Here is a 13226-nt window from a genome sequence, read left to right as displayed (position 1 = left end):
GCAGGCAAAAGCTGACGTGTGGGAGGACGAATGCTAGAAGGGCAAGGATGCATCTGTCTACAGTGTCCGCAGAGGGCCCGTCAGCGCGGCTGCTGCGCAGAATTCACCGGCTGGGGAGAAGCCAGGGAGAAGTCTGGGGTGTAGATCGACAGTCGTGTGTGAGAGGGCTGGTGTCCAGGATAAGGAGTTTAGACTTTTGAAAGTAGTGGGGAGATTTGTAATCAAGAGGCAACAAAGTCAGCTTTTTTTGTTTTTCTTCAGAAAGAAAACTCAGCCTCATTCAACATAACTCCCCGACCCTCCTTCAGAAACACCTGCCTTCCTTGCTTTGAATAACAGTGCGCTCTCCTGCTTTCCAGCTTCGCCCCTCAACCTTCCAGGTCCTCCTCAGTCCGGAACAGGTGCGCTGTGTGGGGGACGCAGGGCTTCCTCCTAGGCGCCGCTCTTCTTGCGAAGGCAGTTAACCCCTGCCGCCGAGGCTCCCACGCCTCTCCACCTAGACCCTCTGCTGGGTCCCAAGAGCATCTCCTTCTTGACCTCTCCTCTTGGGTGTTTCTCGGGTAACTCATGTCTAACATGGCCCATGCCAAACTCGGACTCTTCGCTGGCCCCTCCCTGCCTCTCTTCCAGGGCCCCCCGTCGCCAAGAGTGACACCGCTGTCCTGAGAGGATCCAGATTCCTTTCCGTCCCTGACTTCACTCAGCAACCCATCACCAAGTGCTACTATTCTGCCTTCTCACACCCCCTCTTTCCCATCTCCATGGTGATTATCCTAGTTCAGGTGCCGTCCTAGACCGTGTTGATGCCCCCAGCCGGGCTTCATCACCCCCCAGGTAGCCAAGTGATGAACAGATCATTGCCTGTGTTTTCAGCCTTCAATGAGCACCCGTACTTTTTAGGATGAAATACAAAATACCTACTGTGCTCGGTAAGGCTCAGCGTGGGCGTCCCTGTGCTCCTCCCTGGCTTCTCACTTCACTCTGCCCTCCCCATGCCAGCCCCTTTCCTGTCCGGTGCATTCCTGTCTAAGCCCGCACTCTCTGTGCAAGCTCTCCCTGTGCCCCGCCTCACCAGCCCCTGCTCCCTTGTCAAGTCTCAGCCCCAGGAGGCTTCCATGGGAAGCCATCTGGAGACCCTTCCCTACCCGACCTCTCCTGTCATAGACTCTGGTAGCCCATCTCCTCTGGGACACATCACACTTATAATTATGGCTCAGTGTCCGACATCCCAGCTGGCCCTTCAACCCCTTGAGGCCAGGGAGCTCCTCTGTCCTGTCACCTCTGGATCCCACAGCCCAGCACAGAGTGGGCAGCACAGAGTAGGTCCTCAAAGGGTATTTTCTAATTTGTGACTACTCCTGCCACACCAGGTATTTGTGGCAAGGTAGAATCATTTCATCACTGATTAAAGATTCTTTTCTGTCGGTTTCTTGGCATCTGTCAAATGGAAAGGTTCAAGGTATAAATGTCACCTTGATTAGAAAAAAAATGCCACTTGCCTTTTAGACAGGCTTTCCCTGCAGACAGTCTGAAAAACATAAGCCACTCATTGGCTAAAGGTCACTTTTATCAGGTGTCCCAACACTAACCTTTCTTTTCCAATTAGAATTCTCCTAAGCCTCACCGTTAGTAAGAGAAACAGAAACTTGGAAGAGGATGCCCAGACACTCTCACCATCTCTCCCTGTCACACACATGTGTACACACATGCGTGTGTGCATGGGTGGGACTTTGTAGGCAATCCTGACCGGGCCATTTAAAGTGTCTGTCTTGTTTGAGCATTTTTTTTTCCAAGTTGGCCCTCATGTCACATCAAAGAACAAAGAAAGAAACCGCATGGACAAGCATGCTAAGAAAGCACTCTCTCAGAGGAAAGCCAGCCATTGCCTTGGACTCCCGCTGATCCCCGTGAATTCACGACTATGACTGGGCTCTGGACTCTGGTGGCTGACGGGACAGGCCATGTGTACACACACACGTCATGAGGAAGCTGGGGTAAAAATTAAGGTGTGGGTGTGTCTGTGGGTAAGAGCCAGCAGTAGGAACATGCCCCTCGGGTCTGTCTCTTTGGCAGGGCTGCTCAGCTGGTAGAGAACATGCCACTTCACGGCATCTGCAGGAAAGACACACACAGGGCAGCCCACATGCGAAGCAGCCTTTACCCCTTGGAAGCCAGAGAGAGCCACGCGATGCTGGCTCGGCTGCTATCTCTGCCCCAGCTCAGGGCCGCAGAGCTGAGGCGATGCTGAAACTAGAGCACGGGGCCAAGTGGTCTCCAATGACACTGTGGCCTTTTTTTAAAAAATTATTATTTTTTAATTTAAATTCAATTAATTAACATATAGCGATTATTAGTTTCAGAGGTGGAGTTCAGGGATTCATCAGTCTTCTACCCAGTGCTCATGACACCACATGCCCTCCTTAATGCCCATCACCCGGTTACCTTATCCCCTCCCCCCATCCCTTCTATTAACCCTCAGTTTGTTGCCTATGATTTAGAGTCTCTTATGGTTTGTCTCCCTCTCTGACTTCATCTTCTTTTATTTTTCCCTCCCTTCCCCTAGGATCCTCTGTTTTGTTTCTTAAATCCCACATATGGTGAAATCATATGGTGGTTGTCTTCTTCTGATTTAGTTATTTTACTCAGCATAATACCCTCTAGTTCTAGCCATGCCTTGCAAATGGCAAGGTTTCAATTTTTTGATGGCTGCATAGTATTCTATTATATATATATATACCACATCTTCTTTATCCATTGATCTGTCGATGGACATCTGGGATCTTTCCATGGTTTGGCTGTTGTGGACATCACTGCTATAAACATTAGGGTGCACGTGCCCCTTCAGATCACTATATTTGTATCTTTGGGGTAAGTACCCAGTAGTGCAATTGCCGGGTCGTAGGGTAGCTCTATTTTCAACTTTTTGAGGAACCTCCATGCTGTTCTCCAGAGTGGCTGCACCAGCTTGCATTCCCACCGACAGTGTAGGAGGGTTCCCCTTTCTCCAGTGTGGCCTTTTTGTTTCCAAATCAGATTATAAATAAATAAATCAAGCACAGGAGCCTGAGGGCACCGAGCCCTGCAGCAAAGGAACATGTGTAGATCTCACATTGATGTTTCTGCGATGAGCATCGATTGTCCAACATTGTGATTGGAAGAGGAAGATGGAAGAACTGGGAGGAAGGTAGGGGAAGCCTCATTTCTGGATGCTTCCATCTGTCTCCATCATTCCTCAATTTCTGTTGCCCCCAAAGTGGAACTGTTCTAAGACATATTAGCGGTCATTAGGGTCCTGGGCCGTGGAGTCGGACATGGCTGGTTAGAATCCGGGCTCTGTCCTCCCGGCCATATGACCCCGTGTTCCAGTTTACTTCCCTGTAAAGTGCAGATAACGTAGACACCTAAAAGAGATGTCGTGAGGATCGAATGAGATGTGTCTGTGAAGTGCACGCGTCTCCGAGATAAGAAAGAAAATCTGAAACTGGTGGCTGTCTTTCGGTTCTCCAGGGGTCCCTTCCTCTCCTTCATTCCTTCACACCAAGTGCCACTAAGCAAAGCACTCCCCGGGACCCTAAAGCGTTGGAGCTACAGGGTCCTTAGACACCAAGATGACGGACCCAGACCCCTTTCTTTCTGACAAAGGGTAGAAAACCCTTTTCCTGTGCCAGGCTGTGTTCACCAAGGCTGAAGCCAGGCAGCCCGGTGCACCTCCCTGTCCTCTTCACCCCACCTCCCCACAGCCAGGTTCTTTAGTTTTCTTTTGAAACAAAAACAGCTTTACTGATTGCCTGAGGGCACACCCCAGGTATCCTGCTGTGCAGCTGTCCCAAGCTGCTCAGGGAGTCCTGCCCCATGTGACCTTGGGCTCCTCTACCAGCAGAGCTCTTGAAACTGCCTGTCCTGTAATACATGCTCAGTAAATGCCAGCCCTGACAGACACTCCTTTACTGAGGAAACCGAGGAGGCTAATGTTAATTAATGTTCATTCATTAAATGTTAATACCAGACCTTGTTTGAGAAGCAGCATCCCAGGAGTGGCTTTGAGACATTTTTCCGGAAATCAGTCTGAAGCCTGAAGCCTGAGGGCTGCGGGTGCCTGTCTCTGGCCTAAGCTTCAGTCCCTTCCATAAATATCCCTCTCTGTTCCCCACCAACCCTGCATGTCTTAGAATCCTTGAAGCTCCTGCATTCACAGTTTTTTTCTTTTCCATCTCCCGGAGAAGTTTGGATAAGCAATAAAAGCAAGCAGGGAGCCCTGGCACAAGAGGAAACGCAGCTCTGATGAAGGAGCAGAAGGGGCCAAAGTGGGAAGAAAGCGGTGGCCTCAGCTGGCCTTGGGCACAATGCCGAGTCAAGCTCGAAGCCCTTCCAGGCCCCTTTTTTCTTCCTTAACTCTCCCCAACCTGTGTCTGAGCCAGGATAATTTCACAGCCCAAGGAATGAAGCCAGTGGGAATGGGGGCTATCCTCCACACCCTTCTCCTCATATCATCCTAAACTAGTGGCTTAAAACAAAATAGTGTTATTCTCTTTCCGTTCTGGAGGTCAAGAGTCTGAATCCATTTCACTGGGCCTAAGCCAAGAGTGGTCACGGCCAAGCTCCCTCTACTCCCTCCGGACGCTCTAGGGAAAATCTAGGAATATCCCCCTTCTTGCCCTTTCCGGCTTCCAGAGCTGCATTCCTGGCATTCCTTGGATCCTGGCCCCTTCCTCCATCCTCAAAGCCTGCAGCAGTGTCTTCCCATCATTCTCTCTCTGCTGAGATCACCACATCCCCTTCTCTACTCTCGGCAGTAGTATCACGTTCTGCCTCCCCCTTGTAAGGACACCTGTGATTATACCATTGGCCCCACCCAGATCCATCGCCCCATCTCAAGACTTTACTTAATCACATCTGCAAAGTCCCTCTTTTGCCACCTCAGGAAACATTCACAGGTTATGGGGATTCCAACAGGGACATGTGGAGGATGCCCATCATTCAACCTACCAGACTCCCCAGCTCTGCCAGCCCCATGCACTCATGCTCCCTCCACTCTCTGCCAGTCCAAATTGGCTTCTAAAAATGGATTTTTCAATACTGACTACCTTATAATGCCAGAAGGAACTTTTTGGTTCTAATATTTAGCAAATGGAAGTCTAACTTTAAAAAAAAAAAATGCTTTGGCCCATGTAACGGAAAGTGTCTAGGTGTGGGCTTCAGGCACAGCTTGAACCAAGGTCAGGCAGTATCACCTGGCCCTCCTGTCTCTCCCACCATCTCTTTGCTCCACCATCTGCTGTGTCAGCTCCACTTTCGGGCAGATCCCGCACACAAAGTGGCAGGATGACTCACGAGCTCCAGCAGTGCCAGCTCTCATATGCCAGGTTCAAGTCCAGGGAGAAGAGGTAGAGGCTCTTTCTCTGCAATGAGCACTGGCAAATGTTTTGCTGCAACTCTCTGGCTGTGGTTGGTTCCTATGTCCATTCCTCAGCTGAGGCCTGGGGAACCCAGTGGTGCCCTGGAGTTAGGCTGCAAGTGAGAGACAGGCTCATTGTCAGAGGGGAGCATGAGGCACCTGTGCTGAGAAAGGGAGGCTAGATCCCAGGTAGCAAAGAGCAAAGATGCCCACCACAATGACCAAGCAGATGCCTTGTGTTTCCCTGGTGAGTCTCAAGCCAAAGAAATGGGCATCTGATTATGAACTTTGGCAGCCGGTTTTTGGAAGGCTCTCTGAGGGACCCTAGCAGTGCCCCAGGGATGTGGTAAGCTGCTAGGCCCCTCAGACTGGAAAGGCAGCTCACGTGAGGGCCCTGTGCCTTTTCCCGGCACCATGACCCTGTCACCATGGAGCATAGACTCCAGCTTCAAAGCACCATCACCTTCTCTGCTTCTGCAGCTTCGACCTTCCACGTGAACGACAACATCCCCATCTTTGAAACCTTAGGATCGGACCACCAATACAGTGAACAAATCTGTATCTTTACTGAGAGAAAAACCTCTTTTAACAGCCTTACTGAGAAAAATGTGTCTCCCATGGCAATTATTTCCTGTAGACAATTGTGTAAGGCCAAACCTGCATAGTAAAAGCATGACAGGAAGATTCTGTAGTTTTGACCATGGAAGTAACGATAATTGTGTTGATCACGTGCCAGTCACAGTTACAGCCCCATTACATATCTTAGCTCACGTCACATGGCAGTCCTGGGAAGTATTAACATTCTTCCCTTGAAATTGAGCTCCCACAGGGGACCCGGACCCCGGGTGTGCACTGAGCACAAAGCCCCTGCCTTGACCGCTGTCTTTACTGACATATCAAAGAGCATTTTTCTATATATCCCATTACTGGATATCCATCTTTCACTTAAATGAAGGTTCATTTAATGAAGACCCAAGGATCTCGGGAACGTGAGCACTGTCATGGCCTGTAGCGAGGTGGGAGGTACGCTAGAGGAGGACCAAACAGGACTTGCTGAGGGGCTGGCTGGGAGGGGGAAGAAAAGGCTCTGTCAAGGTCAGTGCCTGGATTTTCAGTTCAAGGAACTAGGTGAGTGGGAGATAGTACCATCGGGTGAGGAGAGAAACAGTCCAGATTTGGCAGTAGAAGGAGGAAGAGGGTCTGGGCCTGGACAAGATGACAATAAAGTTCCATGAATAGGCACCCACCCCCACCACAGAACAAGAATCAGGGTAGAAACTGGGCTCCTTCAGCACAACCTGGTGGGTAGCCCAGTGCTACATGACACTGAGTAAACAATAGAAATAGTTTCCAGTGAGCAGGATTTCACAGATGCGCTTAAAAAAAAAAAGTAACAGATTTGTAAATCTCTGTCATAGACACTTAGCTCCTCACAACTCATTTACAGATGGCCCTTAGCCCCATCTGTTCATTTAAGAACTTCTGGCAGAAATGGGATGGCAAAGATGAGGGTGGAAATCAGGAGTTCTCGGTCCTGTGACAACATGCGAGAAGTTTGTGGGATGTGCAGTTTTGTCGTCTTTGGTCTTTCTTCTTTCCACTCTGCTGATGAGCTGCTGGGGATATCAGGATAAGGTGCTTTCTCAGGTTAGCATTTTGTGGTTCGAGGAGGCCCAGGAAGGGGACTCTGATTGGAAGAGTAGGCAAAATTAGAGGACTAGGCAAAGAAGGCTGAGAAAGAAGAAAGTGACCACATAAACCAAGAAAGGGGAATTTGTTTTTAAGTTACAGGGAAACAGTTCCATTTCCAGTAATATAGTGGGCTAAAATGCTAATTTAAATTATATATATATATATTATATTTATTTATTTTTTTTAAATTTTGAGGTCTGGATAAGCTAACAGGAATTCCCACAGAGAACATTCGAGGGAACATTGAACGTTTATATTAGTGTGCTATTTTATGTTAGTTTGCTAGTTTACCTCAGACTGGAAGGCTAAAACAGAATGTATTTTCTCACAGTCCTGGAAGCTAGAAACCTGAGATCAAAGTGTTGACAGGGTTGGTTCCTTCTGTGGGCCATGAGGGAAGGATCCATTCTAGGCCCTCTTCTTGGCTTGGAGGTGACTGTCTTCCCCCTGGGCCTTGCCTCTGTACATGTCTGTGGCCAGATTTCCAAATTTTATAATGATAACGCGAATGTTGCCTCACCCCCCATTATAAATGTGACATTCTTTATAAATTTAAGCCCCTCGTGAAAGAGAACAGTGTGGGGCCAGCCTCCAGCTAACCTGCTTGTACTCCATGGTGATGCCCCCTAGAAGTTTCCCAGGCTTCCTTCATCAGGCCTCCCACAGCCTGGATCCTACAGCCCATCCACCTAGGATCTCCTCTCCTGCTATGACAGGCCAGTGAATTTATCTGACCCCCGGGGTCAGATTAGCCTCTGGGACTGCTGGGAAGACTGTAACCTTCTCTCAAGTCTGAGCTTCCAGAGACAAGTTCCTGTGTAGTGGGTCCGCAAGAGATCAAGGCCAAGAGCCTTTGAAGGAGAACTTTGAGGAGGGTGGGCCTTTTGCTCATTTCATACTTAACTTAAGGTGATCACTGGAAGGGATCCTATCGTCTACTTCTGTTTGCCACCGTTTCATCCAATTTCCTGAGATACCACATCCATTACCCCATCGAGAAATGAACTGAGCTGTTTTTCATTTCAGTTTTGAGTGTTATGAAACTTTTCGTCCTGCTTTAATGTTGTTACAGTAGAACTCCAGTCACCTTATTATAGATTCATTCTTTTTAAGGCATCTTCCCAGTGCCTCCAGCACTGGCGAAGGGTATCGGCCTCGTAGATGTTCCGTGTGAGCAAAGCTGGCTTCTAAAGAAATCAGTGGCAAGCGTCAGTGCGTATTTGAACCTGAGTTAGGGCTATGTCTGCTTCATTCACTTAGTGATCTGATTCTTTAAAAGAGCCTATTTGATTTATCTATGTGTTCATATTAATTAAAATGCCCCACAGCTAGCTACATCTACTGAAGACCCAACATTAAAAGAAATCAACTTGAAAAAAACCATCCTGTTTTGAAAGTATTTCTAAAGGGCTTTGAAACTGATCACAAGGGAGATTTCACAGCCTGCCTACCTGTTCTGCCGTCTTTCGAAGAGTGTGTAGCAGTGGGGACACCTTCTGGAGCTTTTATAGAAGTGGCCATTTCTCACAGAAATCCCTCTGGAGAGCGTCAGGGAAATTCTGGGTACATTCCTCCACTACTCACCTTGCAGCAAAACTCTGTGGGAAGTCACTTCAAGGCAAGGTCAAATGTGGCTGGCTTTTCCTTACCTAGACTACAATCAGGATGGAACCCTCATCGTCCAAAAGAAGGGTTCTAGACAATACATTGTTCTTTATGTTGTGGCTTTCAATTACCCCTAAAATGAAAAAGCCTGTGAGTCACTGCCATGGGCCTGGCGTGGCAGATGTAACCAAGGAGAAGCCCTTACCCATTAAGGAGGTGGACTGTCCAGCAAACTGGTGAAAAGTGAGCTCTGGAGCCAGGCTAATTTACTGGCTCTCTCAGCTTCAGTTTTGTCATCTGAAGACTGAGGACCTTCGCAGTACCTACCTCACTGAGCTGTTGCGAAGACTTAATCAGGCAGACCTTATTGAGCGTTTCATATAGTACCTGGTGGAGAGTAAGTGATGAGTTGTGTTGGCTGCAGGTACCTACCTCGGGCCCGTTTTAGTCTGTTTGGATTGCTATAACAATCCAAGCACCACACATCCATCTCTCACAGTTCCGGAGGCCGAGAAGCCCAGCAGATGATGCAGACAGACTTGGTGTCTGGTGAGAACTGCTTCCTGGTTCGCCTATGGTGTCTTTCTGCTGTCTGCTTAAGGTGGAAGGGCCAGGCTCGCTCTCCGGGCTCTCCTGAATAAGGGCATGAATCCCATCATGAAGCTTCTGCTTCATAATCACCTCTCAGAGGGCTCACCTCCTGATACCATCGCCTTACAGGTTAGGATCCCAGATCTGGGGGGGGACACAGACATTCAGACCATAGCAAGGCTCTCGTTCGACCACCAATTTTTGTGACCTTCTTGCCACCATCTTCTTTGTCCTTGGTACTTGGCCTTGAGTGCACAGCAGAATCACGTTGGAAGCTTTTAAATATCCTGACTCGAAGTGAATCAGACTCTCTGTAGTTGGGACTCGGGCATCAGCTGATGTTACAGTTCGGCACGCGATTCCAACGGACAGCTGCAGGAGGAACCACTGTTCGAGAAGCTTCAACTGCAACTCCTTTCGAGAACCTTTAAAAATATGATTTCACCCCCAAAGTTCTGGGGGTGAAAACTTGAACTTTGGCTACTCGTTGATGTTCTGCCAACATCCCCCTTAGCATAGGTGACCAGTTGGAAGCATTCTGGGACACGATCAAATCAAAGGGCTAAGGCAGGCTGCTTTCATAATGGGTATGTGCCTGCGGTTTGCTTCCCTTTCTCATGTGCCAGAGCTGGGACGAGCTGGTAGGGAAGGCACTGAGCCAGCCCCATCTGTCATTTGCTTCCCGATGTGGGAGGTTCAGCAACTGTAAGACGACAAAGCCAGGCAATAAATAAGGAAACGTGGTTGGGACTTTGTGCCTAGAGGGGCTCAGGAACTTGCTTACTTTTCACTTGACTTAAAGCAATGATTAGTCTCCACTTAGAGATAGAAAACAGGGGCCAGTCTAATGTGGAGCAGGCTGGTGATGAGTGGAGTTAGAGGAAGGGAGGGAGGCAGGGAGGGAATTCATCTGAATTCCAACAATGAAGGTGTTCCCCAGTCAGCCCAACACAAGAGCAGCAGCTCAGCGCATTGGACTTCTGCCCTGACTCAGGCACCCTGCTGAGGGTCCCGTGTAAGCCTCAAACAATCAGGTGAGGAGGACTCTATCACCCAGTACCCAGGTCACACAGTGTGTGAACGGGGAAGCCAGAGTTCAAACCCAGGCTGTCTGACCCCTCCCACCCCCCCGGCCTTGAACTGAATCACTGGGCACTCCACTCCACTTGCTGTCGGCGGAGCACTCGTACTCTGAATGATACCCGTCCCTATATCTCTGACACTGACCCACCGGCCTCTGGGTCCCTTGAAGCAAGATTTGGCTTTCTGATCTTTGATAAGCATGCAGTGCTGCAGTGGTCTCCCTAGAAACAGAGCCTGAGATGCTGATTCTTGGGCAGGTGCTTATCAAGGGAGGCTCTCCGGAGAAACTGTGAGAGAGTAAGAAAAATGAGATAGGGCAAGGGGAGAACTAGGGCATCTGCCCAACCCGGTGGGGAGCTCTGGAGTGTAAATTGCCTCTGAGCCTGTCCCAGTCAGAGCCCTCACTCTCATCTAGCCATCCTAGCCTGCAGATGGCACCCTAAGGGGAGGGAGGGCATAACCTTCCAGACATCTCAGGGTCAGGGAAGGCAATTCCTACCAACGAGCCAGAGAAAGGGGCAGCCGACACCCAGAGCACCCAGTGAGTGGGGGCATCGTTCCGGTGCGAGAGGTGTAACAGTATGCCAGCTACAGCTGTCAGTATGTATATCCATACATATGGCAACATGTGAGCCAAACAAACACCTTTAGTCCAGCCAGGGGTGGTTTTCACCCTTTGTAGGCACACTCCCAGAATCCAGGTGCAATGAATCACTGGATTAGAGGTCGCTGTGTCTCCTGCATGTCTGCTCCCCACCCCACACATGCCCCCCAGCCACCCCGAGACCGTGGCTGCCTGCCCCGATGCCAGCACGCAACCAACACACACCCTTCGGTCTCCGAGTATCATCTGGACCACGGCACAGCATCTCAACTGAAACAAACATGTTCGAGCCGTTATCCCTGCTTCCGGTGAAGGGAGAAGAGCAAAAAAGACTGGAGCACTTTTAAAGTCTGCAGCACAAAAGAGTGTTATCGATCCTAACTTACCCAAGAGTTGAAAATAAAATAGGAGGAGGGGAAGCCGCGGGGCCCAAACCAGTGTGGCTGACAGACAGGGTGTCCGACGTCCATGTGATCTGTCACAGCTAAAGGAAAGGTTTCTTTCCTGGCTTCTCCGGGGATGCTTGTATGGGGAGATCTGGAATCGGAGCAGTATTGATTTTCCTTGTTTGCTACGTACTCTCTTTTAAAAATAACTGAACCTAATCCTCTTGGGGTCAGCATAACAGGAAAGTAATCATCTGTTCCTGAGGGTAAAATGAAATCTGATCCCCCAAACCACCAACACTCTATTTCAGTTTTTTTGGAGCAGGTTTTTTATTTGAATGATAAATTAAAGCCTTCACTATGACAAAGGCTTCACTGTCTCCTTATGGCTTCATACTCTCCCAGTCTCCTTTGTTTGTCTCCAGAGACCTCTCACTTCCAACTGTTCAGGTGTCACGATCCACGGAGGTGTTGTTTGTCCTCAGGTCTGCAGACACGCTACAGCGTTGAATTTTTCCTTTACAGATATTCCCATAGGCACTTTTTTTTTCCCCATGCAGCACAACATCCCAGGAGTGTGCAAATGTTGGATGAGAGAGTGCTATTACGTGGGGCAGCTCAGCCCAGTCTCCCTGGGCATCTCTGCTGACCTGGGGTGATTTAATGAGTGCTCGGAATCATCCTCCACTCATCAGCACCGGCCCTCGCTGGGAAGCCTGAGTGATAACCTCCTATAAACTATCAGCCCCAGTCCTTAGCCATCGTGCTGCCATTCCCACCCACCGTGGGTCCTAAATCTGGCTGTACATTAGAATAATCTGGGAAGGCTGTTAAAAATCGCACTCCTGGGCCCTGTCTGAGGCCTGTTGAATCAGAATTCACCCAAGAATGGGGTTCAGGAATCTTTATTTTATTGAGCTTTCCAGCACCCAGCCCAACATGGACCCTTAGCTGAAAATGGTGTGATTTCAGCACAAGAGAATGTCAACTTGAGACATCTGGCCTGGAATAAACCTCAACGGAAACTCATGGAAGAATACGAAAGGAGCTTTTGCATTCTTCTCCAAGGTCTTAGGGAGTGGGGTGGGTGGGGTTTGGGTGGAGGTACAGTGCAGCCCTGACAGGTGGCGGTGGCTGGTTCTTTCTTTGGAACGCAAGCCCCTGACTTAAGCTTTGACTGCCGATGCATCTGTTTCAAAGAGGCACCGCCTCAGAGGCTGCGATCTGGAGTAACCAACTGTCATCCGTACAGCTGGAAAAGGAGCCAGGCCCCACCGCTCACTAACGTTCCTTCCATCTCAGAATCTTGGTAGATTTGGATAACCGGCCGTTTGGGCTACTTTTCTCTGCTTGACCCTGCACTATAAATTCCCATGGAGCACAGGCTGGCAAAAGCTGACGCATGCCTGTGCCCCCGCCCACCCACCCCGCCTTTGTAGGTTCGTGTCATGGCCGAGGAAGGCCTACAGTGCCCCCCTGTCCCAGGCGGAGTCCATCCCGCTCACCTCAACTTCTGCCAGCTCGCAAGCAGCGCCAGCGACAGAGTCCCCCGAGATGGATCTAAATGATTTTGTTAAGTAAGTGCAAATGCAAAGCCAGATGGGGTTTTAAAAATAGCAATTTCTTTCCTCCACACTGACTTACATTCTCAAACTCATCCCTTATTTATTCAACTGGCCACTCACTAGTCAACATTTTAGTGAGGGCTTTCTGCACATGACGCCCTCGACTGTGCCTCTGGGATAGAGTAGAAAATCATTTCTGCTCTCAGGAAGTCACAGCCTCCTGAGCCCTGGAGGACTAAGCCCTTCCCATCACACTGCCCTCTCCATCCGTCCAGGGTCTGCAGCCAGGGTCAGGTCAAGTGTAG

The 13226-nt window shown here is 49.4% G+C and overlaps 1 protein-coding gene across 2 annotated transcripts in view; it reads left to right on the top strand.

The window, feature by feature from the left end:
* HYDIN (HYDIN axonemal central pair apparatus protein) overlaps nucleotides 1-13226 on the top strand; it is a gene marked incomplete at both ends in the record, with an annotated part of 302437 nt that overhangs the window by 154903 nt on the left and 134308 nt on the right. The window contains one exon of one of the 2 annotated variants that reach the window (XM_080829076.1): nucleotides 12826-12933. In XM_080829076.1, the coding sequence (XP_080685202.1) occupies nucleotides 12826-12933 (108 nt within the window). Of the gene's footprint in view, nucleotides 1-12795; nucleotides 12934-13226 lie in introns of both variants that reach the window. The other variant, XM_080829075.1, reaches the window with a different exon arrangement.

Source organism: Martes martes, assembly GCF_963455335.1.
Source record: "Martes martes genome assembly, chromosome: 17".
Classification (NCBI taxonomy): Eukaryota; Metazoa; Chordata; class Mammalia; order Carnivora; family Mustelidae; genus Martes; species Martes martes.
This window is presented reverse-complemented; position numbering and strand designations above follow the sequence as displayed.